Source organism: Pseudorasbora parva, chromosome 13 (genome assembly GCF_024679245.1).
Source record: "Pseudorasbora parva isolate DD20220531a chromosome 13, ASM2467924v1, whole genome shotgun sequence".
Taxonomy (NCBI): Eukaryota; Metazoa; Chordata; class Actinopteri; order Cypriniformes; family Gobionidae; genus Pseudorasbora; species Pseudorasbora parva.
This window is the reverse complement of record NC_090184.1, coordinates 43,468,722-43,493,389: the sequence shown is the minus strand read 5'-3', so window position 1 is coordinate 43,493,389 and position 24,668 is coordinate 43,468,722. Positions and strand designations below refer to the sequence as shown.

Genomic DNA, 24,668 nt, shown 5'->3' with positions numbered 1-24,668 from the left:
AAGTACCAACATAAACGCATACATACGTTAACAACCGTCCCTATGGAGTCTATTTAACGCTCTATTCACATGACAAGCCGTAACATATGATTTTATGATCTTTAATATTAAAATAAACACAGAAATCCCATTAAGTTCACATGCACCGGGTGTCAGGCCTCAGCGCGCGCCGAACATTCATAACGTACGTTAAAACATACATCACATCCACTAATATTCACAGCTACTAGCACTATATGTGTATTAAAACATTCCTACATGATGCAGAGTAAAATATTAGACGCTGATGATTCGGATTAATTCAGATTGTACTTGGACAAAACAGACACGAAAGCAGCAATTACCTTCAGCTAGAAAAAAAGACCGACATCCGGGCATTTGACGCATATATAGTCGTGACGTGTTACGCTTTTCCCGTCACGTTCTGCTCTTAAAGGCACAGGCGCTTCGTTTGGCCACATGGCGGACGCGCGAGTGCCGCTCATCGGGCGAGGGATGTAAATACTTTAAACTAAAGCCTTAGAAATGCTATTGTGTCTTGTGAAATTGGCGCAATTTGTACATTTGTATGTTGTAGGAGTGAATTAAAGCAATAAAGCAGCAATTAGAAATAAAAGGCCAAATGTTTATCGTGTATATTTTGCTGCCCTCAATGCAAATAAATTGTCGTACAGTTAAATTTGCATATATTATTCTATATATTGTGTATTTTAAGGTAAATTATATATTTTATATATATATATATATATATATATATATATATATATATATATATATGTGTGTGTGTGTGTGTGTGTGTGTGTGTGTGTGTGTGTATGACTGGTCAGCGATCATACTTAACAAACTGAGATGCTCTGTGTATTCTGACACCTTTCTATCAGAAGCCCATGACCCTTTAAGGAATTTGATCAGCCATATAAATACATTTTAAATCTTATCCACAATATTTCACCCATCATTTTGAAAAGACTTGATTGTTTGAATATTTCTACATAGTAGCAGTCTAAAACAAGATAACGCTGGATTAATTAAAACTGAATCTGAAAACTGACTTAGAACAAGAATATCCTTTAATCGTTTCAAAGGTCATATATTTAAAGACTGGAAGAGCATCCAAAGGTCATCCATGTGCTATGGTTGAGCCCCCTTTGTTATTGTACTATGTATAACTATCCATTATATTAATAAATCTGCATGGCAAGAGGGAAAAAGTAAAGGCTGGACATTACACAATGTCATATCATACAGCTCATTCTTTATTGATAAGAACAGTCAGGCCTCAGGTGGGTGAACATGTTTAGTCAACTATACAAAACCATACAAAGTCCAAAGTTTTAGTCACATGAAGTTTAACCACAACAAGTGAATATATAACATTTCTGGAAACTAGTAGAAGTGCATGAAGATGGTTAATCCAGCAGGATGTTGAATTAGGCACAGAATACAGCAAGGCACGTTACTTCCAGCATCACTGACCCGAACATACGGGAGCTTCTGCACAGAAAAAGCTCCATCACTCATGGATCATCCCATCCTGGAACAATAATCATGTGCAAAATATTCCACATTTGTTGACGGATTTTTTTTTTTTCAGACTTTGGGACGGTGTGAATTAGGTTTTGAATGTGACTTGATTTGTTTGCAGTGAGTATCCTCAACATGGGTGTGTGTGTGTGTGTGTGATATTCTCAGTTCATGTTTTCCAGGACAACTGCGATTCCCTGACCGCCACCAATGCAGGCCGAGCCAACCGCATACTTTCCACCACGCCTCCTGTGAACACAGAATACAACACATCACATGACCTCATGCAATATAAATACAGCAATGCATGATCGGATTACACAACCTAAAAATTGCATTTTACTGCCATAATGTGACCATTTATGAGTGAAACAGGATATTCATTTCTAAACCTAAATGTTCTTTTCTGATTATTAATAAATGGTCTGATGCATTTGATGTATGTTTGTGTTGTCATTGATGATTGTTTTTATTAATGTACATTGAGGATTATGTATAGCAGGATGGTTCAACAAGTGTTTTAATTAGTGCTCTATAGATAAAATGAACAACTGATTAATCTAAAAAAAATAAAAAATGGAGAAAGTGGACGTTCCATGATGGCACTTATTTTTGTAAATGTGTGTCAATAATAATTATTGTTAACCAGCATTAAATGCCTGTGTTAACCACTTGCAAGTAGCATTACATTACATAAACAATGGCTAAATATCTATTTGGCAGCAGTCATTTCAGAGGCAAGTAGCATTACATTTACATTTTTTCTTCATAATGACATGCATCAATGAATGCTGCTCAGTTAGACGAGGAATGTGCATTAAGAAACTCATTTCATGTTGACTTTGAACAGTATCCATGTAAATATGTCACAGTAGCCATGTTTTCATTCACCTATTTTTATGAAAAATTTTGATATTGCATAAAAAAAGTCTGGATGGAAACACCAAAATGCACATACATTTAAAAAGTGACCATTAAAAAACATATGCGCTCAACTGAGGCGGATAATTTGTAAACTACAATATAAACACATTTACTGAATAAATCCCTCAATGTACAACAGAAGAAAAAAAACTCCCATGGCTTTGATCGGATAACTGGACTAACTAACCAGCGAACCAATCGCATCGCAGCATCTCAAAGGTTGGTTTGGTGGCTCTGAAACACCCGAGACAAAGTCTGTCAGCAGAAGGATTTGGTTTAATTCCCTCCAGAAGCGTTTTAAGCAATTTGTGTTCCCAAACACCAGCATCCCAACACAAGAGAACATGACAGCGTTTACTGCGTTTTGTCTGACGCTCTGAGATGCAACTCATTTATGATGGAGGAAAAAAGAGTCACAACGACCATTTTTATTACAAATATTTTTGCGGCATTTTCCCAGGAGGAGACGATTTTGTTCTTTTGAACACATGGGAAGGAAAGGTTTCTTTTACCTGAGCTCATGAACAAGGTGCGCTGTTATTCTGGTCCCAGAGGCTCCGAGCGGGTGACCAATGGCGATGGCTCCTCCGTTAACATTGGTCTTCTCAGGGTCCAAACCTAAAGCTTTAGCCACTGCCAGGTACTGAGCCGCAAACGCTTCATTGACCTGACAGATACAAAAAACAGCATTAAATCAGCCTGACCATCTTTGAAAAACATCGCCCACTCTTCATCCCTCTACTTAACATTTAAGTGGGCATTGATAATGTAGAAGCCTAATTATAAACCTAGAGTGTGTCATTATATTCTACCTCCACCAGGTCCATGTCTTTGAGTGAAAGACCAGCCTTCTTCAGGGCTTCTGTGATGGCAGGTACAGGCCCTGTTGTATTTAAAAAAAAAAATTATAGTTATTTATTTATTCTCTCCCCGACTAAGAAGAATATGTTAGTGGATATTGCGCTCACCAATTCCCATGATGCTGGGATCACAGCCTGAATTGTGATAGGCCACAATTCTGGCCAATGGGGTGAGTTTGTGTGCCTTCAGAGCATCCTCACTGGCTATGACCACAGCAGCCGCTCCATCAGACACGCCCTGTGGGTGGAGCCAATGACATCATAAAATATATGCAAATTAACATTGTAAATACAAAATGACTAGTGGCACTGCTTAGAAACATTAAAATTGTATGTATATATATATATATATATATATACATATATATATATGGCTAATAAGATTTTTTCATGTTATATTAAAGTCTCTTTTGCTCACTAGGTCTGCATTTGTTTGATCACAAATACAATAAAACAGTAATATTATGAAAAATTATTACAATTTAAAACAGCTGTTTTCTTTGTGAATATATAGTAAAGTGTAATTTATTCCTGTGACCAAAGCTGAATTTATCATCATTACTCCAGTCTTCAGTGTCACATGATCCTTCACTAATCGTTCTCAGATGAGGATTTGATGATCAAGAAATGCTGTTGTGCTGCTCATATTTTTGTGAAAACACTGATAGTTTGAGTGCAAGATATCAAGAAAAAAAAAAACCAAAAGAAAAATGAATGAATGCTTATATTCAGCAAGGACAAATTTGATTATTTAATTTGATTATTTCATTTATAATGCTACAAAAGATTTCTATTTTTAATTAAATAAGTGTTGTTCTTTTAAACTTTCTAGTCATAAAAGAATTCTGAAAAAATATATCAGTTTTCATACCAAAACATGAACATTAAAACAGGGGTCGAATTCTATTTCTAATGCTATTTCATGCATTCTGACTTATTTACACTGTTAAAGAGTTGATTCTCATGATAAACATGGACAAAATGTCAAAAAGTTAGTTGAACGTATGATGGAGCATTTCTGTGCCAAATACACTACGTCGGGATTCGAATACGCTTCGGGAAGTTTTTAATCCAAAAATGGCCCTGTATGATGTCATAAAGGAATTGCTTATACGGGCACTTCTCCCGGATAAGCGAGCACACGCACACGCACACACACACACAAAATCCAGAGCGAGAGCAAGAGCACGTCCATAAACAAGCTTCGTTGGGGTTATGGGAGCAGTCGCCAGTGCTGGTGTTGTGTTTTTAGACACAAGATCGATAATGTCACTAAAGAAGTGTGTGTGTGTGAGGGAAAGATCACCTTATTCAGCTTCACAAATAACCAGTGTTAAGGGAACAGTGGATGCAGTTTGTGTTTCCGGAGTTCTGCAAGTGTGTGTGTTTGTTCCGGTCATGAGTGGAAACCTCAAGCGGTGAGTGAAACTGCAGCAAATGTGTGTGTTTTGTTGGCAATCAGCGTGTAAGTGCATACAGTTTGAACAACGTCAACGTGTAGAGAATCTAGAGTTATCGAGGAATAATTCCATGATGTGTGTGTGTGTGTGTGTGTGTGTGTGTGTGTGTGTGTGTGTGTCTTTAGCTCCGCCCACTGCACGCCTCCACAAGCTCAGCTGTTTTCTGAAAGAATCGGTTCAGTTTATCGGTCTTTTATAAATCTGATAAACTAAAGACTCTTGGGGGATATGAAGGATCAACACTACTATATAGATACTCAAGATTAACACGAGACTGGCAGAAACTGTGTGTGTTATGAAATTTTAAGAAATGTTTCTTGAGCAACAAATCACATGTTAGTTTTAAATGCTGTTTAGAAGCACATTCTCTCTCTGACTCGTGTGTTGTTCTGTTCTGCCCACCGAAGCATTGGCAGCAGTGACAGTGCCTCCTTTCTTAAAGACGGTTGGCAGCTTTGCCATCTGCTCCAGTGTGGTCTGTGGACGGGGATGTTCGTCAGTTGTCATGGCCACTTTCCCTTTCTTGGCTTTCACATCGATGGGTGCGATCTCAGCGTTGTAATAACCCGCTTCATGAGCTGCAGAGAGAGAGAGTGAGAGAGAGAGAGAGAGAGAGAGAGAGAGAGAGAGAGAGAGAGAGAGAGAGAGAGAGAGAGAGAGAGAGAGAGAGAGAGAGAGAAAGAGAGAGAGAGAGAGAATAATAGCAAAGAAAATATATTTTAAATGAAAGGACTGGGCAATAACAGCATAATGACAGCATAAATTAGAACAATTTCACAATTAAAAAATAAATGCATTAAAATTTCATCCTTATGACCATCTCCACATTTAGACAGTTTAAGACAGTTTAGACATCAAATTTACAGTTTACATTAGGGCTGTGCGATATTGAGGAAAATGCGATATGCAATACCTTGTTAAATAATACGATAAGCGATATGATATTGCTATTAGTGTGTAAAATCTATTTAAATTACATTAAAGGAGGGGTGAAACACTCAGTTTCAGTCAATCTCGTGTCAATCTTGAGTACCTATAGAGTAGTATTGCATCCTTCATATCTCCGAAAAGTCTTTAGTTTTATCATTTTATTCATCATTTATCATTTTATATCATATCATTTTATTATATCAGACCTGCAAACTCCTCAGAGTAAAAAAGGTGACAGTGCCGGGGGGGGTGTATATATGTATATATATATATAATATATATATATATATATATATATATATATATATATATATATATATATATATATATATATATATATATATATATATATATATATATATCATAGACTATATATAGCATTTATTTAATTAAAAATGCAGTAAAAAAAAGTAATACAATGAAATAATATTCTGATGTACATCATCTGTTCGCTAAATGAATATATAGTAAAGTGTCATTTATTTCTGTGATCAAAGCTGAATTTATCATCATATCTCCAGTCTTCAGTGTCACTAATCATTCTCACATTAGGATTTGATGCTCAACAAACATTTATGATTATTATCAGTGTTGAAAACAGTTTTGTTGCTCATGATCATGCTGCTTCATTTTTGCGGAAACCACCATACCATTCAAACATTTGTGGTAAAATTAAAAAAGAGAAATTAATACTTTTGTTGATTAGACATAGGCTACATTAAATTGATCACAAGTGATATTTTTAATATTACAAAAGATAATTTATTTAATAAATGCTATCCATTGAACCTTCTCATCAAAGAATCCTGAAAAATAAAATGTATCATGGTTTCCACAACATTTTTAAAGCAGCACAACTGTTTTCAACACAGATAATAATCAAAAATGTTTCTTGATTATGAAATCCTCATATGAGAGTGATTAGTGAAGGATCATGTGACACTGAAGACTGGAGTAATGATGATAAATTCAGCTTTGATCACAGGAATAAATCACACTTTACTATATTCACATAGAAAAAGGCTGCTTTCATTTGTAATGGTATTTCACAATATTACTGTTTTAACTGTATTTTTGATTAAATAAATGCAGCTTTGGTGAACAGAAGATACTAAACATTAAAAAGCTGCATTATTCATTTGATATAGGCCTACTTTATAGTCAATAAATAGCCTACATTGAGATGGCTTGAAAAACACATAAAGCATATATTGTCGCAATCGTCTGATTGTCGTCGTCACGTTTCATCACTCATAACGATTGTTTTCCTTCAGCTGCAGCTCCAGTGACAAAGTTTCTACGAATCCGCTTTTGGACTTTCTGTGAGAGCGCCCTTCTCATATTTAGATACGAATAAAATGACAATTGCTTTCTTCCATCCGTCAGACTCATTCTGCCAGGCGTCTCATTCAAAGGCGAGCTCAGTTGACGCTGTGTGCTTCAAGATTCTGACGCAAGTGAGCTAAGATTCCGATTGGCCCAGAGAAATGTCAGTTATAAGAATTATCCAATAGTGTTTCGCAGAACTGTAGACCCCCCCCCCCACCCCACAACAAAAAAAACTCTTCGGTTCTACGCGATTCACGTAAATGACCCAATTGACCAAGAAAACGGCGATTGTCGCCGAAAAGCGACAAGTTTGCAGGTATGTTATATTTATAAAAGAAATATGGGCTGTACCGAGTCTTTCCGGAAAAAAACGAGCGCCTGGAGGCGTATCGAGTGGGCGGAGCTAAAGAATGACGAGCGCGCAAAGCGGTGATGTCCTCAAGCGTGGAGAAACCCATGGCTATCTCAGCTAATAGATATGATCCAGAATCAGATCCGGAGACTGAAATAAATTGAACCGGAGAAACAGCAACATCAGGACGTCCGTCTCTGTGGTATGGACTGTATTTAGTGGCCTGTCAACATTTGTGTGTGTTTACTCGCAGTTTATGAGGACATGATTCGGTTTATGGACTATTGTATGCGACGAAACCTTAGCAGTAGCAAGCAAAACGGTTTTGCACGTCAGACTAGTGTAACGTTATACAGAGAACAGCAATGGAGTAACCGTTTTTATATTTGCAATATTTCGATAATTTTGATATATTGCGCAGCCCTAGTTTATATTTAGATCAATATTTGTGAATACAGTATATACAGTATAAAGAGAGAGAGTGCGAGAGAGAGAGCGAGAGAGAGATGTGTGAACCGATGCAGTGCAGAGATTCGCTCACCTGCTTTCCACCTCTGCTGCGTCCGGTATGAGTATTGGTCGCAGTCCTCGCGTGAGATCTGGTATTTCTCTGCCAGGTTCTCTGCTGTGATGCCCATGGGGAGCTTTATCTGCAGGTCTGTCAGTCCTGCCCACAGCGTGTCTTCCAGCTGATTTACACACATGCAACAAATGTTATTCAGAGCCTCAGAAGTACAGGATTCACAAATCTTGCACTAAATATAAACTGTAAATTTGACTGTATAAATATGGAGATGGTCATAAGGATGAAACGTTAATGCATTTATTTTTTAATTGTGAAATTGTTCTAGTTTATGCTGTCATTATGTTGTTATTGCCCAGTCCTTTCATTTAAAAGATATTTTCTTTGCTATTATACGGACACAACCGACAATGTCTATAAAATATATATTTCTTTATTTTGTTTTTATTTCTTTTTTTCTTTTTTCACTTTTAATTGAGGCAACTCGCTTCTCAAATCTCTTTAACTAGTAATAAAAAAGTGATATTACAGCTGCAATTAATAATTAATTAAAAAGAGAAATTATTAATGCTTGATAAGGTTTAGTCATCATTTTGGGCAGATATAATTTGGAATCTCAAATCGGGAGCTATTTGATTAATTAAATAACGCGCTAGCAGAGCTTCAGCGTACATTCAGCGCTTCAGTTTCAGCTCAAACAGCAACGCACGACTAATAATAACAATGATTGGGACTGTCACATTACATAACATTAATGAGAACACTATTTTAATAAATAACTTTGAATTCATTGGGTTTAGGTGCCGTTTCAGCGCGTTGTTCCAGGAAGAGAGCGTCCACACATTCTGAATAACAGATCTGAAGCGGCACCATTGGGGATGTTGTATTAGAGGTTATATTTGATTATTAAATAAGTAATTTTATTAAATGATCAACCACATCGACTCATTTTACAATGCTTCTAGCCCTTTTTATTAGATTAAAAAACACTCTCATTAATTTGAGCATTTGCACATCCTGTCATAAGCCACTGCTGTAGATGCATATTGCAGTATTAGGCTAAAGATTAATCGATTGATTGATCGTTTAAATGACGATCGATCATGGGAATTTATGTAAATTGACATCCCTACTTCAAATGCAAATAGAAGCCATTATAAGGACTGATGCTGTCTACACTGATACAGTATACAAATGTGTGTTCAGTTTCTGACATACTCCATGCGATTGAGTCTCCCCACAACAGGACAAATGAGAGAGTAGAAGACCGTTCTGACACATCCAGTTTAAAGGGCTTATTCGTGTCTCTGTACAGACTTCAGAAGGATCCCAGCGTTTGAGACAAGTGAACGGTTTATTTTATTGACGTTCCAGATCGTGTTGGAGGATTATATGTTTGCTCAAGCATTTTGTTTTGTAAACAAGGAACAGGAAAGGAGAGTTTGCAAAGAAGATATAGCAGCAACTGTATTGGATCGGACAGCAGCTAAATCACAAACCTCCGGTAAATTATTTCAAAAATGTTTTGTCTGTAAATGACGATTTTATATGGATAATACTTTACTCCTGCAATAGCGAATGGCCGTTGAATCTGTATCCCATGTAGTGACGTCATTAATCAATCAAAACAGTGGCCGTTTACTGACAAGCCTTAAAGGAACAGCGCCTTAAAAACCAATCGTTTCAGGAAGAGGGTCAGAATGTAGGTCCAAATAATTGTTTTTCCACATAATATTTGTTTTATTTTTTGTTCAAGGAACATAATAAAAGCCATGTCTTAACCCCTTTAAATTCTGAACATGTGAACATCACGATGACCTTTACCTTCAAATCAACTCCAAACTTGGTCCCGAAGCGGATGTTCCTGACAGCGTAAGGAGCTTGGCTCATGCTCTCCGAGCCTCCGCACAGGACGACCTCTGACTCTCTAAGGCAGATCTCCTACAGCACAACACATACTGATCAGCATCTCCTGTGAGGGAATTATTAGGTTAGCAATTAGGTTTTATTCAGGTCATACTTGTGCTCCATTGACAATGGACTGGAATCCAGACCCGCAGAGGCGGTTGACCGTCAGCGCCGGCACTGGGATGGGAACACCACACCGCAGACCGACGTGACGCGCGATATAGGGGGCGTCAGCAGAGCTCTGAACGAGAGAGAGAGAGAGAGAGAGAGAGAGAGAGAGAGAGAGAGAGAGAGAGAGAGAGAGAGAGAGAGAGAGAGAGAAATATAAATAAATTTGCCTTGCCTTGCCTAATATAAAAGTTATATATATATGTGTGTGTGTGTGTGTGTGTGTGTGTGTGTGTGTGTGTGTGTGTGTGTGTGTGTGTGTGTGTGTGTGTGTGTGTGTGCGTGCATGTTTGTGTGTATACACACAGCATATAAACACCGATCAGGCATTACATTATGACCACTGACAGGTAAAGTGAATAGCACTGATTATCTCTTCATCACGGCTCCTGTTAGTGGGTGGGATATATTAGGCAGCAAGTGAACATGTTGTCCTCAAAGTTGATGTGTTAGAAGCAGGAAAAATGGGCAAGTGTAAGGATTTAAGTGAGTTTGACAAGGGCTAAACTGTGATGGCTAGATGACTGGGTCAGAGCATCTCCAAAACTGCAGCTCTTGATGGTCCGATCGAACAGATGAGCTACTGGAGCGGTATGGGGTATGTAGCGGCATAGCCGCAGACCAGTCAGGGTGCCTATTATGGGATGATTTTTATTTTTGTTATCTTTAAACAAATAACTGATGTTTTCTTTCTATTAGTCTGAAAGAATTATGTAGTGGAAGCAAGATAATCCAAAACCTCAAACTTGACCAGTGCATGTAGTGTATATCACTTCTCACCTGCATGACATTTCCCATTATAACACTGTTGACCAGCTCCGGAGCCACATTCCCCGCAGCGAGAGCAGCTTTAGCGGCGTGTTCAGCCAGATCTGTAGCGCTGTGGTCCTTCAGGACGCCTCCATACGTGCCGAACGGCGTTCTCTTGGCCGAGACAATGAACACACCTGGACAAAAACACAGAAGACAGAGCTGCTTAGATATGCTTAGTGTATCTTAGTGTTGCAACTAGGATACACACTTTATACATTAACATAAGTCATGACAAAGAGTAAACATTACAAGAATAAACAAGCCTTTGATGTGTGTCAATGACCTCACCTTTACCCTAATTCTTTATTTCAGTAATGACTTTTATATATAGTTGGATCTGATGCTTGACTTTTTTATACAGAATAGGTCCCAATTATTTACTTATATTATATATGTTTATTTCTGATTGATAGTGACGAGTCAATAGTAAGCTTTGAATCTCTCAATTATAAACAGAAGACAAAATTCCTTTAAATAAACAGGTCAATTAACTGTATATTTCAGAGCTGTTTAACTGGTAGGGAAACAAAAAAGAGAAAATAAATTCAAATAAATTGAAAACAGAAGGAAATTATAACTATCAGTGACATTGAAGTTCCAAGTGCAGTCTATGTAAGTCCAAACCCGGAAAAAAATAACAAATCATTCGCGTAGATAGAATATAACGCAGTCATTTTTAGTAAAACATAAAATAAAATAAAAGTTTATTTACCTCTCAGGAGAGACATAATCGTGATTGTAGGTCTGGTAGTGTTATTGACCGTTTGAGCGACACACACACACCGCGCTGACCTTTCACCCACTTTCTCTCAACATTCACTTCACAACATTCGATAAACCTTTCATGTATTACACTACGCTAAATAATGTGTTATTTACACTTAAACTTACATTAAATTATCTATGTAAAAGTGTGATATTTAATATTCCTAATATCGTTCGAAAATGAAGATATAGTAATGTGGAAAGTGCGTATGTGAAACGGACATGACCTACAGATGCACATTGTCCACCGGAAGGTGTAAAACAGTTTTAATCTCTCATCATTTACCATTTACGTTTGTAAAGTCGATATTCCTGTAAATTATGGCGGGGATTGTGTGTCGTAGTGTAAACCGGATTATATCGAGTCAAGCATCATGGTACGTATTTGACATTAGAAATCCACGTGCATGTGATAATATAGATATTTCTCTCATAGAGGTCATGATGATAATGATTATGATGATAAATAACTCTTTTACAGTAGCAGTTCTGTGGTTTCTGTCAGACACAGTCACTGGTTCACATCAATGCTTTCCCTGAAAACCTCAGTGCCATTAAGGTCAGTGCAGATACACATATAAACACCACTTGTTTTTTAAAATATATTTTCTGCAGTTTAAACTTGCACATATGGAAAAACATGGGACTAAGTGACTGGCTGTCATATTTCATATACCATGGTACATTTTGTTGAGTTAATATCATAGACTGTAAAAATATATATTAATCTTTCTACCTTAAAACTGTGATTTAATGGTATTGACCACCACTGTTAGTATAAAACAGAAATTAATATTCGTATAGGGTCATTCCATGTCAAATGGACAAGTTCTAGATTCAACATTATTTGTTCTTCAGACATTTCCCTTCAAATGCAATGAAAATCATCTGTTTTGACCATTGGAAATTGGTAAAATACAATAAATTGAACACAGAGTCGCATTGGGCTCTCCACATCTCTGGGATTGAACCATACAGGATAGTTACAGGCATGCAAACTTGGAGAAAAAAAACACAAGAAGTGCTTTTTCTTCATTTCTGAATGGTCGCCGTTGGCATATAATGCAACAAAAATTGCTAAAGTCAACAGATTTTAATTATAGACCTACTAATCTCTGTGTAAAAATAAAATAATGATGCTGCCATCTTTCTAACGTCATTTTTACACCCCTGTAATTTGGCTCCAAATCGTCCAAATTGAAGAAATTTTGGCCCCCCTCTACAAAATAGTGGATGACTCAGTAAATATAAATTCGTTACATTTAATATTTTGGCTTTCTTCTTTATTTATGTATTTCTTTTTAGCTAGGGACCTCTGGTTGAGTTGACACGGAATGACCTTATATGTTTTATGGAGTTTCCATATCAGTTTATTGTGATTTAACTGTAGAAGATATATAATAATAGATTTTATTTATAATGCACTTTTCATTCCGACGAATCTCAAAGTGCAACAAAGGGGGGGGGGGGGGGGGATAACAACAAAAAATGAATAACAAGTAAAAATATAGAATACTACAAACAATCAACCAACACAGAAAACAGAACAGAAACAGAGCTGATGGTGAACAGAAACAGAGCTGATGGTGAACAGAAACAGAGCTGATGGTGAACAGAAACAGAGCTGATGGTGAACAGAAACAGAGCTGATGGTGAACAGAAACAGAGCTGATGGTGGACAGAAAACAGCTGATGGTGGAAGTCTCTGTTAGCTCCGCAGCACACTGTGGTCCACTCCATGTTTCAGATTTCTCCCAGCGGCAGTGTCCCGATGACATCGCCGAGGCACGACAGCTGAAGACCAGATGATGGGTCTTCTTCATGATGATTCAAACGATGGGGATCGCTGCAGCACCATGCAGGAGGCAGAACATTCCTCCGGGCACTTCTGTGGACACACCGGGGCCGGCGCAGATGTCCAAGCCGCTCCACGGTCGCAATGCAGGACGGAACAGCGGCGCAGCCGAGAAGCAGAACATCCCAACATCATGCCGGACGCCGACGACGACAGCCCGGATGACGCTAGCCCGGTGCAAACCTCAGCCACCATGCAGCCCAAGCCCAAGGGAGACCACCAGTGAGCACCCGCGGCGAGAAACATCAAATGTCCTCCAAACCAGAAACCAACCGCAGCAATTCAAACGTAAACATTAAAGAAGCGGTTGAAAACGGCGAAACGACGAACAACGACCTCTCAGTGGCTGCCAGCAATCAGCAACAGTCCCAATTGTAGCTCTGACTGTTAGACTAGTCACAAACATAAGGAAATAAAATAAAATGTAAATCTAATCTATCTAATAGTACATTAACATGATTTGTTGTGGGTGGAGAAGCGGCGAACAGACAACGCCAGCGTCCTCTCCCCCACGTTCACTTATATCACAATATATATACACTTATATATAACACCATATATCACTTTGGCCTGGAAACTCTGGACATACCCTGGTAAAGTTTTGAAAGTGCATTTCATTATACGAAACGTTGACGTTTCTGTCTTGTCCAACAGAGCAGAGCCCAAGAAGAAGAAGAAGGTGGACCCGCGCAGGGAAATGATGATGAAAGAACGTCTGAAGAAGAGGCTTAAAAGATTGGAGAAAGTTCCACCAGAACTGATTCCCATTGAAGACTTTATTACATCAGCCAAGAGCTTTGACGAAACCAGGTAAAATAACACACAAATAAGTCTGGACACACACGTTATTCCTTAATTTCCTGTTTTCTACATAGTTAAGAGTAGTCGTGAAGTCTATGAAATGGCTCAAATAGAGATATGGGAATTGTGTTTATACCGGTCAAAGTTAAGGCCATTATATACTCCCAAGAACAATTCAAGTCACCTTTATTTAAATAGCACGTTTTACAAGGCCAGTTGTTCACAGTGTTTACAGGAAAATAATGCAACAGAATTTGATTCGGCTGTACAGCCGCTCTGAGGAAAACAGTCAAGGTCAAAGTATCATTTATTCTCTCCCTTAGGAGAAATTTGTTTTAGATTAAAGAACTGCTGCAATGTCAATGCACAACACACATACATACAACATTAACAGTATAACATGTATAACAGTGATGTTATCCAACTCATTTCAATGATATAGTGTCAATGCGGGCAGATCGGTAATGTAGTTGAAATTTTAGTTTCCCCAACTGAGCAAACCAAAAGCAACGGTGGCAAGGAACCAAAAATCCTTCAGGTCCAGAATGGAGGAAAAAACCTTTGGGAGAAGCCAGGGTCAGTCGGGGTGCCAGTTCTCCTTTGGTCGACAAACAGATAGTGTATGATTTATGATTCTGGCAACATTACAGATCAGAAGTCATATTAGATAAATAGATATTTGTAAGATTATTCGAAAAGAACAGAAAAAGGTCTCACTGCCAGGGCTGCAGAGAACAAAGGGATGTCATTTACAGCCTTGATGAACATAAGACACTTCTTAAACATTTAAAATTCATAATTATCCAAACTTTTGACCAGTAGTGTAGACACCAAAAATGTTTAACAAACTTCTTATATTACTAACTTTTTTAATTACTGATTTTTCAAGTAATAATGGTAAAAAAAGGGAAGAAAAAAGAAATTTGTTCGTTTTTTCGAGGTGGCAAGAACAAGAACAAAGTTCGTTCTGGCAGTACATCCATACTTCACGAGAAAAGCAGGTGCCGATCATCTGCGTTTCTCTGCATTAACCACGCCCACTTTAAATATCTGACCAATCACACAATAGTTCTCGGACACCGGCAAGAAAAAAGTCCTGTTCAGGCGATTGTGTCGAGAACAAGCTGCGAGAACTCCCAAACCAGGGCTGCGAGAACAAAATGATGTCAACTTTTTTCTCTGTTCTTGCAGGATATGTTGTAGCCTTAAGATTCTAAAAGAAAAGTTTATTAAGAACCAGAATCTAAAAGGATATTAAGATATCTTTAATACTTTTAGAGTTACAAGCATGTAAAATGACCCATATTTGTTTTTTCACCACTGAAAAATGACCAATTTGCTCATGGAACTTTTTAATTACTGCTTTTTAAAGTAATAATGGTATTAAAGGGAAGAAACCAAAAAGTAGAATAAGGCTTATATATATTCTGGAACTTGTGATTTGAACGAATCCGATTCCTTTCACTCTTCAGGATCCGTGAGGCTCCTAAACTGTCATTTAAGGCGAGCGGGTGCAGAGCCCTTCTGCTGAAGGAATGAGATTCTTAAAGAAAGGTTTATTAATAATAAGAATCTAACAGGATATTTAGATATCTTTAAAGGTCCCGTTCTTCGCAATCCCATCTTTCAAACTTTAGTTAGTGTGTAATGTTGCTGTTAGAGCATAAATAATACCTGTAAAATTATAAAGCTCAAAGTTCAATGCCAAGCGAGATATTTTATTTAACAGAAGTTCCCTTTCAAAGCCTACAGCGAGCGGCCGGTTTGGACTACACCGCTGCACTTCCTGCTGTAATGACGTCACTAGAACCGTTTGTTGACTAACCCTCCGCCCACAGGAACACGCACAATAGGGGGCGTGGTCTCGTTGCTCTCCCACGTGGAGAAGAGCGCGCATTCAGCGCTTGCATCTCCCCGTTACGGTAAGAGGCGGGACCTTTCTGGGCAAAGTGCGCTAAGCTGCTGTCCAATCACAACACGAGAAGCGCTGGCCCAATCAGAACTCGTTACGTGTTTCTGAAGGAGGAACTTCACAGAACAAGGAAATCATCAGGCCGTTTTTAGGACAGAGAAAAATACTGTTTTTTTTACACGCAAAACATGAACTCATGTTATATTGCACACTGTAAACATAATCAAAGCTTCGAAAACACGCGAAGAACAGGCCCTTTAATATTTTTAGGGTTACAGGTATGCAAAGTAACCCACATTTTGTTTTTCTGCCTCTGAAAATTGACCGATTTGCTCATGAAGCCGCATTAAGATCTCCATATCTCTGGGATCGAACCTTACAGGACCCTTAAAAATTAAAATTCCAAAAGAAGAGTTTATTAATAATTAGAATCTAGCATTATATAATGAGACATATATATACTATATAATACTTTTAGAGTTACAGGTATGCAAAGAAACCCACATTTGATTTTTCGACAACTTAAAATTTACCAATTTGCTCATGGAACTTTTTAATTACTGATTTTTCAAGTAATAATGGTATAACAGGGAAGAAAACAAAAAGTAGAATAACATTTACATTTAATCATTTAGCAGACGCTTTTATCCAAAGCGACTTACAAAAAAGGGGAGAGCAATAGAAGCAACGAAACAAACAAGGCCAACAACCTGTAAGAGCTGTAAGAAGTCTCAGTTAATTAGCACAGTACACACTTTTTTTTTTCTTTTTTTTTTTCTTTTCTTTTTTGGGACAAACAAACAAAAATTAATGGATAGTTAAGTGCTATGCTTTATTGGTCAGGTGGAGTTGGAAGAGATGTGTCTTAAGATGTTTTTAAAAATGGCTACAGACTCGGCAGCACGAATTGAGATCGGCAGGTCATTCCACCAGGTGGGAACGGTCCAGGAAAATGTCCGTGAGATCGATTTCATGCCTCTTTGGGATGGAACCACGAGGCGCCGCTCACTCGCAGAATGCAAGCTTCTGGAGGGTGTGTAAGTCTGAACAAGTGAGTTTAGGTATATTGGTGCAGAGCCAGTGGTTGTTTTGTAGGCGATAACTAGAGCCTTGAATTTGATGCGAGCAGCCATTGGCAACCAGTGCAGTCTGATGAAGAGAGGCGTAACATGAGCTCTCTTCGGCTCATTAAAGACCACTCTCGCCGCTGCATTCTGGATCAGCTGCAAGGGTTTGATAGTGCATGCTGGAAGCCCAGCCAGAAGAGCATTACAATAGTCCAGTCTGGAGAGAATAAGAGCTTGAACCAGGAGTTGTGCAGCCTGTTCTGATAGGAAGGGTCTAATCTTTCTAATGTTGTATAAAGCAAATCTGCAGGACCGGGCTGTTGCAGTAATGTGGTCAGTGAAGTTTAACTGGTCATCAATCACAACTCCAAGGTTTCTGGCTGTCCTGGATGGAGTTATGGTCGATGAACCGAGCTGAATGGAGAAATTTTGATGAAGTGCTGGGTTGGTTGAGAAAACAAGTAATTCTGTCATAAGGCGTATATATATTCTGGAACTTGTGATTTGAATCCGATTCCTTTCACTCTTCAGGGTCCGTGAGGCTCCTAAACTGTCATTTGAGGCGAGCGAGCGCAGAGCCCTTCTGCTGAAGGAATGGTCCCGATTCAAGCGCACTCAGCACCAGATGGAGATGGACGTCATACAGGAGGCCATGGAGGCCCAGAGGCAGGCGCTGGAGGAGCTGAAGCTGGAGTCGGAAGAGCTGTATAAAGCAGCGGTCAGCCCAGACACGGACATCTTCCCTTTCCAGCACGACGGCCCCTGTTACTCACCGCCAATTACAAACTACGAGGCTCCCGAAGGCAAATACAACGACATTACACGAGTGTACACGCAGTGAGGCTCTGTGTCGCCTGAGAAGGGGATAAACGTGTTGCTTTCTGGTGTCAGGACTGATGAAGAGCAGCTATATGTCAAAACATCAGAGAAACAGACTGTGAAAATAAAGAGACAAATCAACTTTAAGATGATGTGTTGTTCTTCGTCTGCTCCATTAAATCACACTTTAACAAGTTAAGTTTTTGCAGGCCTTGATGTGGTCTTTAAATAATTTGTTTCAAAATGTTATATCTTTATTGCCAGTGATTTCTATGACTTTTAAGGTGGTCAGTGTCCCAGAATACTGACACATAAATACACATTTACAAATTAATTTCTTTAGCACAATAAATAAAGTCTCCAGTGAAAAAATAAAGGCCAACATTTCATGTCTTCATTCATAAACACATGTATAGAAATAAATACTTTAAACTGCAAAATGTGCCTTTTAGATTGGGATTCCTGAATATAAAGTCTGTTCTTTAATTTCAGATAACTGTTTAATATGGCACATAATCAAAACACAAAACATTATCTAGTTTGTGCTGTATTGACTCTTTCATGAAATGCTTGAATGTTCATTTGATTAATTCTGTATTTAAGTGTTGCACTTGTTGTCACTTTCCCAGTGAACACCGGAAAAATCAAATCTAAGTGGGAAAAGGCTCCTTTTTAGCTTCAATAGGGTAGTAAAAACTAAATCGAACAATGGGTCTGGGTCTGTACAGTTGCCTTAAATATAAAAATATCGACCCACGAACATCACTAATATAGCAGAAAATATAGCTGAAAGCAGCAATGATCAAGCAAAACAAGCTAGCAGCAGACCAACTGCAAAAATGAGCGAAGACATTTGGAGACAAAAAAGGTTATTGTTGTATAAGTTGTAAAGACAATTTCATGTTTTGTTGGTCAAATTTGGAGAAAAAATATCTAATTTAATGAAGGAGTTATTGACATTTGAATTTATGAGCATATAAAAAAATTACCCACACCTGATTTTGATTGCATTGTTTTTTGGTTTTTTGTTGTGCTACTAAGCAAAAAACCCGCACCGCAAGTCCTAATGCTCAATTCTGATTTTTTGCTCAGATCTGATTTTTTGTTTGGCTGTTCACATTACCTTTTAAAATGTGGCCTAAATCTGATTCCAGTGTGAACTGTTTGAGGTTTCAAACTAACCCGCATGTGCAAAAGAACAATATCAGTGACATCAGACGCAGCACGCTGGTGCACTATAGTTCGGGAGGTTATGGAGGAAGGAAGCATTTTCGCTTTTATTTAAACATGTTTGTGTAATGGAAGCCATAACATTAATGAGCAGGTGCTGAAGAGGAGAAGAACGAAAAGAAAGAGAGCAAAATTGGTTATTTTGGCCTTTTGTCACCTTCCTTTGGCACTGAAGCCACGTTTTTCTGTGTCCCCGTTCTTCCATTTCGTGTGTTTTCAAAAACGGAGCGGTTACGGTAGGATCCTTCTAGTTTAGCTTGAATTGAAGTATCTCCCCATATACTAATTAGGTCTAACCCCTCCCTCTCCCTCCACTGACTCGCTCCATCGCTCTTCTCCATATCTAGTCAAGTTTTTCATGTTACTGTCTGTGTCTGTTGTGTCTAGGGCTAACTCGCTGGTGCATAATTGTGACAAATGTCGACATAGATTGACGTAAAATATGCTTCATATCCGCATCAAATCTGCTTTGGTTGTTCACACTGCGGCCACATTGGAAAAAAATTAGATCTGGGCTAGATTTGAGTGTTCACACTACCTCTGAAGAGGTCTGACCTGGTCACTTGACCCCCAAAAAATCAGATTTGGGACACTTTTGCCTGCAGTGTGAACGGGGCCATACATATGTGGTCCTGAATCAGACCCATATCTAATTTTTTTCCAATGTGGCCGCAGTGTGAACAACCAAAGCAGATTTGATGCGGATATGAAGCATATTTTACGTCAATCTATGTCGACATTTGTCACAATTATGCACCAGCGAGTTAGCCCTAGACACAACAGACACAGACAGTAACATTAAAAACTTGACTAGATATGGAGAAGAGCGATGGAGCGAGTCAGTGGAGGGAGAGGGAGGGGTTAGACCTCATTAGTATATGGGGAGATACTTTAATTCAAGCTAAACTAGAAGGATCCTACCGTAACCGCTCCGTTTTTGAAAGCACAAGAAATGGAAGAACGGGGACACAGAAAAACGTGGCCAGTGCCAAAGGAAGGTGACAAAAGGCCAAAATAACCAATTTTGCTCTCTTTCTTTTCGTTCTTCTCCTCTTCAGCACCTGCTCATTAATGTTATGGCTTCCATTACACAAACATGTTTAAATAAAAGCGAAAATGCTTCCTTCCTCCATAACCTCCCGAACTTTAGTGCAACAGCGTGCTGCGTCTGATGTCACTGATATTGTTCTTTTGCACATGCGGGTTAGTTTGAAACCTGAAACAGTTCACACTGGAATCAGATTTAGGCCACATTTTAAAAGGTAATGTGAACAGCCAAACAAAAAATCAGATCTGAGCAAAAAATCTGAATTGAGCATTAGGACTTGCGGTGTGAACCGCACCTATGTGGTCTAAATCTGACTTGAAAAAATCAGTTCTGGGCTAGATTTGAGTGTTCACACTACCTCTGAAGAGGTCTGACCTGGTCACTTGACCCCAAAAAAATCTGATTTGGGACACTTTTGCCTGCAGTGTGAACGGGACCTTATTACTCCAGTGAAAATAAGTAGACCACACCAAGTTATAGCGCTGGCTCGAAGCTTCTCAGGCTACTTCAGGGCATTGTACCGATGACCCCTACCGAGTTTCGTAACGATGCGCTGTGTTCATAAAATACAGCATTTTACTACAAAATCTCATTCACTTGCTTGTTATTCAAAAACAGTTTGATTAGACTTGAATTCCATATGTTTTTGTTGGTTCAATCTGGTTTTAATTTTCATGCAATTCAGATAAACCGTCTAGAAGGAGTTAAAAAATTATTATTTTTTTGGCATTACATCATATGGTTCAATCGAATTGTCTTGCGCCATGGAATCCGGGGAAATTTAGTTTCTAGCCCTTACGGCTCAAAAGTTATTAGCACAAACATACGTCAAACTTTGAACAGGTGGTGGCGCTAAAGCGATTGAGTTAGAGACTCCATATTTGATGTGGTGCCATTTCAGACTGTCCTTTATCCACGTGCCATATTTCATAACTTTCCCGCAAGTGGTTCTATGGGCTACCATAGACTCGGGAGCGGAAAAAGAACACTAATGATTACAATAGGTGCCTACCTTCGGTGTGTGTATCTGTCAAAACACATCAGTGCGTTAAAACTTTGCATGCGTGTTCATGACCCTAAATGAGAAAACGTCATAAAAAGAAAAAAAACATTTAAAATGGTATTTCCAACAACAACAAAATCGAAATGGGTCAAATTGACCTGCAACATAACACAAGGGTTGATTCATGTAAGTTTTTATACCTTTATTGTAATATTTAGCTTTATTCTACTGATTTTAATGACTTTTACAGAGTTATACACTTACATATTAATTTCTGATTTCTGTAGCACAATAAATAATGTCTCCAGTGAAACAATAAAGGCCAAACTCTTCTAAAAACATTTCATGTCTTGATTCATAAACACGTGTATAGAATTAAAATACTGCAAAAGTATGGCTTTTGAACTGAAGAGGATAAAGATAAGATTTTAATCAAAACGTGTAGGATACTATGTAATATTTTTGTGCTATATTGGCTCTTTCATTAAATGCTTGAATGTTTATTTTATTAATTCCATATTTAAGTTTTGCAATAACTTGATCTTGAGTTTTTAAGCTGTGAGCACCAGGAAAATCATATCTACAACAGAACAGAAACGCATCGGTCCAGGAGAGGTAGTGTGAGGAGATTCCCAGCGGGAGTTCATGCAACTCAAGTGCTTGGTTCTTACATCATAGACAGTCCCGTGTGATCTGCATGTGTGTGTGTGTGTGTGTGTGTGTGTGTGTGTGTGTGTGTGTGTGTGTGTGTGTGTGTGTGTGTGTTCAAGAGTCCTGCGGTTTGTCCTGGTTGAGAGGGAGATGCCAGTCAGCCGGAGGAGTTTTCCGAAACTCCCAAACCGGAGAAAACTTCCTCTGCTCGGCGACCCGTTTCCTCTCGCTCTCCTGGAGGGATTCCTAAAGGTGCGGATGAGACGATGAACACACAGTTAGAGAGAAGTGGCATTGATGTGTGACACAAACGTTATGCTGGTTACAACTGGATTTTTAAAATGTTTTTGAAAGACGTCTCACCAAGGCTGCATTTATTTGATCAAAAATACAGTAAATTCTGTAATATTGTGAAATATTATTACAGTTTAACTGTTTTCTTTGTGAATATATAGTTGTGGTGTGGCAAGCAGCGGGGCGAGGGACCGCGAGAGCGGGCCGGTGACGAGTATTAATGAGTGCCAGCTGCATGACACACCAGTCTCGTCTCGCGGCCAAGTGACGGGAGCATAAAAGGAGGAGCAAAGGCAGCGGAAGACGAGAGAGGACCAGGCCTGGAATTTATGTTGAGTGTTGCTTTACGTTTTATTATGTGTTTGTGGGCAGTCGTCCGTGAGGGGCTGCCCACGTTTTATTTTGTGGGTATTTGCGGGCAGTCATCCATGAGAGGCTGCCCGCGGTTTTACTTTAGTTTTGTTTATTTATTTTGAATTCAAGTTTTGAACGTACGCCGGTTCCCGCCTCCTTCCTTCCCATCTACGAACATCGTTGCAATAGTAAAGTGTGATTTATTCCTGTGATCAAAGCTGAATTTATCATCATTACTCCAGTCTTCAATGATCCTTTACTAATCATTCTCATATGAGGATTTGATGCTCAACAAACATTTATGAATATTATCTTTATCTATTTATTTCAAAAAGTTTGGGTACGATAAAAAAACTACTATTCAAAAGTTGGGGTAAGATTTAAAAAATGATGCTTTTATGCAGAAAAAAATCCTTAAATTGATCAAAAGTGACAGTAAAGATTTTTTTATTGCAAATAAACACTGTTTGTTTAAACTTTGAACCTTGAAACATGGTTTCCACAAAAAATTGTAAACAGTAAAAAATCTATCATAAATAATAACTGATAACTTCAGCAAATCATCATATTAGACTGATTTCTGAAGGATCATGTGGCACTGGAGTATTCACCACAGAATAAAAAGAAAAATAATGCTATTTTTTAATCATGCAATTCTGACTTTATAACATACAACTGCATGTTTATATCAGGTAATTACAAGAAAAAGGTCAGAATTGCTAGATAAAAAGAGATTGCACAATTATCAATTATTATTGATGAACAATTTTTTACTGCTTAATATTTTTAGTGGAAACCTTGTTTCAAGACTTAAAGTTTAAAAAACAGCATTTATTTGAAATAAAAACATCTGTACTGTCACGTTTGATCAATTTAATGCATTTTAATTCCCCTTTTTATATCTTACTTACACCAACTTTTGAATAGTAGTATAAATAAAGGACGGTTTACATTAAAATATAATGCACAACTGTTTTCAACACTGATAATAATCATAAATGTGTGTTGATCATCAAATCCTCATATGAGAATGATTAGTAAAGGATCATTGAAGACTAGAGTAATGATGATAAATTCAGCTTTGATCACAGGAATAAATCACACTTAATATATATTCACATAGAAAACAGCTGATTTACAATTTAAAAATATTTCAATATTTGTCGTATATTTTTGATTACATAAATGCAGCCTTAGTGAGCAGAATAGACAATCTTTATATTTCCATAGTTTTGACTGGTAGTTTAAGTCAAATCTGTCTAGGTCTAGCCTCACCTTGGCTTGTGTGCTGTGGTTTTGTTCCCACTCTTTGCAGGTGTAATAGTCTTGTTTCCACTGATGGCAGTCCGGTGATTTGCCGTAGGTGTAGTATTCATGGAATCTGTTGAATAAACTCTTGCAGTGCTTGAACTCACTCCAGTAGACGTCACAGGAACGTGGTGGCTGTGGACAAAAGTTAAAAACACACTCATTAACAAAAACAGATACTATTTTAGGGCCAAAACTAAAGGCGTGCAACGTATAACTGGCAGAACTACAAAAAAGTACTGTAGTAAAATTGTGGCATTCAAGTATGGTAATAATAATGGTACTATTTATTGCAGTGATTACACTATATAGTGGCACTGCCACAGTACAGGTACAATATTTATGAAGTATAACATGGTAAATCACACCAAAAGCATGGTAGTACCATGGTGTTTTTTTGTTAGTGACATAAAATTGCTTTACTATGGTTAAGTTGCACACTTCATTATGCAAATACACGTGATATTATACAATGTATACTTAATTTATAAAGCAACTGCGAAACGTAACATTTGCATAGAAAACATAGAGAAAGATTGTTGTTAGACTGACCCTCCACTGTGAGTGTGACCCTGCCATACCGCGCGCTCTTCTTCTCTGGTGGAGACTTTTGCTTTGTAAGCGTTTTAATTCTCTACTGCCTTCTATCGAAAACGTAAAAAAAAAAGTATATTGGCCTTAAAATTAAACCTATTATTAAATTAAACATTGTATCCTGTTATCATTATGTTTACGCGTCTGTATTATATGTGTTCTCTATGTTAATTATA

The 24,668-nt window shown here is 38.1% G+C and overlaps 3 protein-coding genes across 7 annotated transcripts in view; 1 reads left to right on the top strand and 2 right to left on the bottom strand.

The window, feature by feature from the left end:
• mrpl40 (mitochondrial ribosomal protein L40) overlaps positions 1 to 18,386 on the top strand; it is a 135,689-nt gene extending 117,303 nt beyond the window's left edge. The window contains exons 2-5 of one of the 4 annotated variants that reach the window (XM_067414534.1): positions 11,851 to 11,933; positions 12,041 to 12,115; positions 14,066 to 14,221; positions 17,723 to 18,386. In XM_067414534.1, the coding sequence (XP_067270635.1) occupies positions 11,878 to 11,933; positions 12,041 to 12,115; positions 14,066 to 14,221; positions 17,723 to 18,032 (597 nt within the window). In that variant the 5' untranslated portion in view covers positions 11,851 to 11,877 and the 3' untranslated portion in view covers positions 18,033 to 18,386. Of the gene's footprint in view, positions 1 to 11,788; positions 11,934 to 12,037; positions 12,116 to 14,065; positions 14,222 to 17,722 lie in introns of those variants that run through there. The other 3 variants (XM_067414531.1, XM_067414530.1, XM_067414533.1) reach the window with 3 other exon arrangements.
• On the bottom strand, positions 1,236 to 11,652 carry acaa2 (acetyl-CoA acyltransferase 2). Its single transcript, XM_067414521.1, has 10 exons — positions 11,504 to 11,652; positions 10,759 to 10,925; positions 9,923 to 10,051; positions 9,727 to 9,843; positions 7,921 to 8,068; positions 5,171 to 5,346; positions 3,417 to 3,546; positions 3,261 to 3,331; positions 2,961 to 3,115; positions 1,236 to 1,773 (listed from the first exon to the last, which is right to left on the bottom strand). Exons 1-10 carry the CDS (start codon positions 11,517 to 11,519, stop codon positions 1,689 to 1,691), a joined length of 1,194 nt encoding a protein of 397 aa, XP_067270622.1. The 5' UTR covers positions 11,520 to 11,652; the 3' UTR covers positions 1,236 to 1,688.
• A 3,092-nt stretch (positions 18,387 to 21,478) lies between the features above and the next one.
• Positions 21,479 to 24,545, bottom strand: c13h22orf39 (chromosome 13 C22orf39 homolog). Of its 2 annotated transcripts, XM_067412802.1 has the most exons (4): positions 24,451 to 24,545; positions 23,866 to 24,033; positions 22,057 to 22,188; positions 21,479 to 22,016 (listed from the first exon to the last, which is right to left on the bottom strand). In XM_067412802.1, exons 1-3 carry the CDS (start codon positions 24,475 to 24,477, stop codon positions 22,057 to 22,059), a joined length of 327 nt encoding a protein of 108 aa, XP_067268903.1. In that variant the 5' UTR covers positions 24,478 to 24,545; the 3' UTR covers positions 21,479 to 22,016. The 2 variants fall into 2 exon arrangements, with proteins under 2 accessions (XP_067268903.1, XP_067268902.1); XM_067412801.1 differs by having other exon boundaries at positions 21,479 to 22,188.
• Between the last annotated feature and the right edge of the window lie 123 nt (positions 24,546 to 24,668).

Excerpts from the sequence above, each read along its gene's own strand:
- c13h22orf39 (XM_067412801.1), bottom strand. The coding sequence starts at position 24,477 with ATGGCAGGGTCACACTCACAGTGGAGG. Across the intron at positions 24,034-24,450 it reads GGTCACACTCACAGTGGAGG|CCACCACGTTCCTGTGACGT; the intron begins GTCAGTCTAACA and ends TTTTGTCCACAG. Across the intron at positions 22,189-23,865 it reads ACCACAGCACACAAGCCAAG|GAATCCCTCCAGGAGAGCGA; the intron begins GTGAGGCTAGAC and ends CCGCACCTTTAG.
- acaa2 (XM_067414521.1), bottom strand. Across the intron at positions 10,052-10,758 it reads TAATGGGAAATGTCATGCAG|AGCTCTGCTGACGCCCCCTA; the intron begins GTGAGAAGTGAT and ends TCTCTCGTTCAG. Across the intron at positions 3,547-5,170 it reads TCACTGCTGCCAATGCTTCG|GGCGTGTCTGATGGAGCGGC; the intron begins GTGGGCAGAACA and ends CTCCACCCACAG.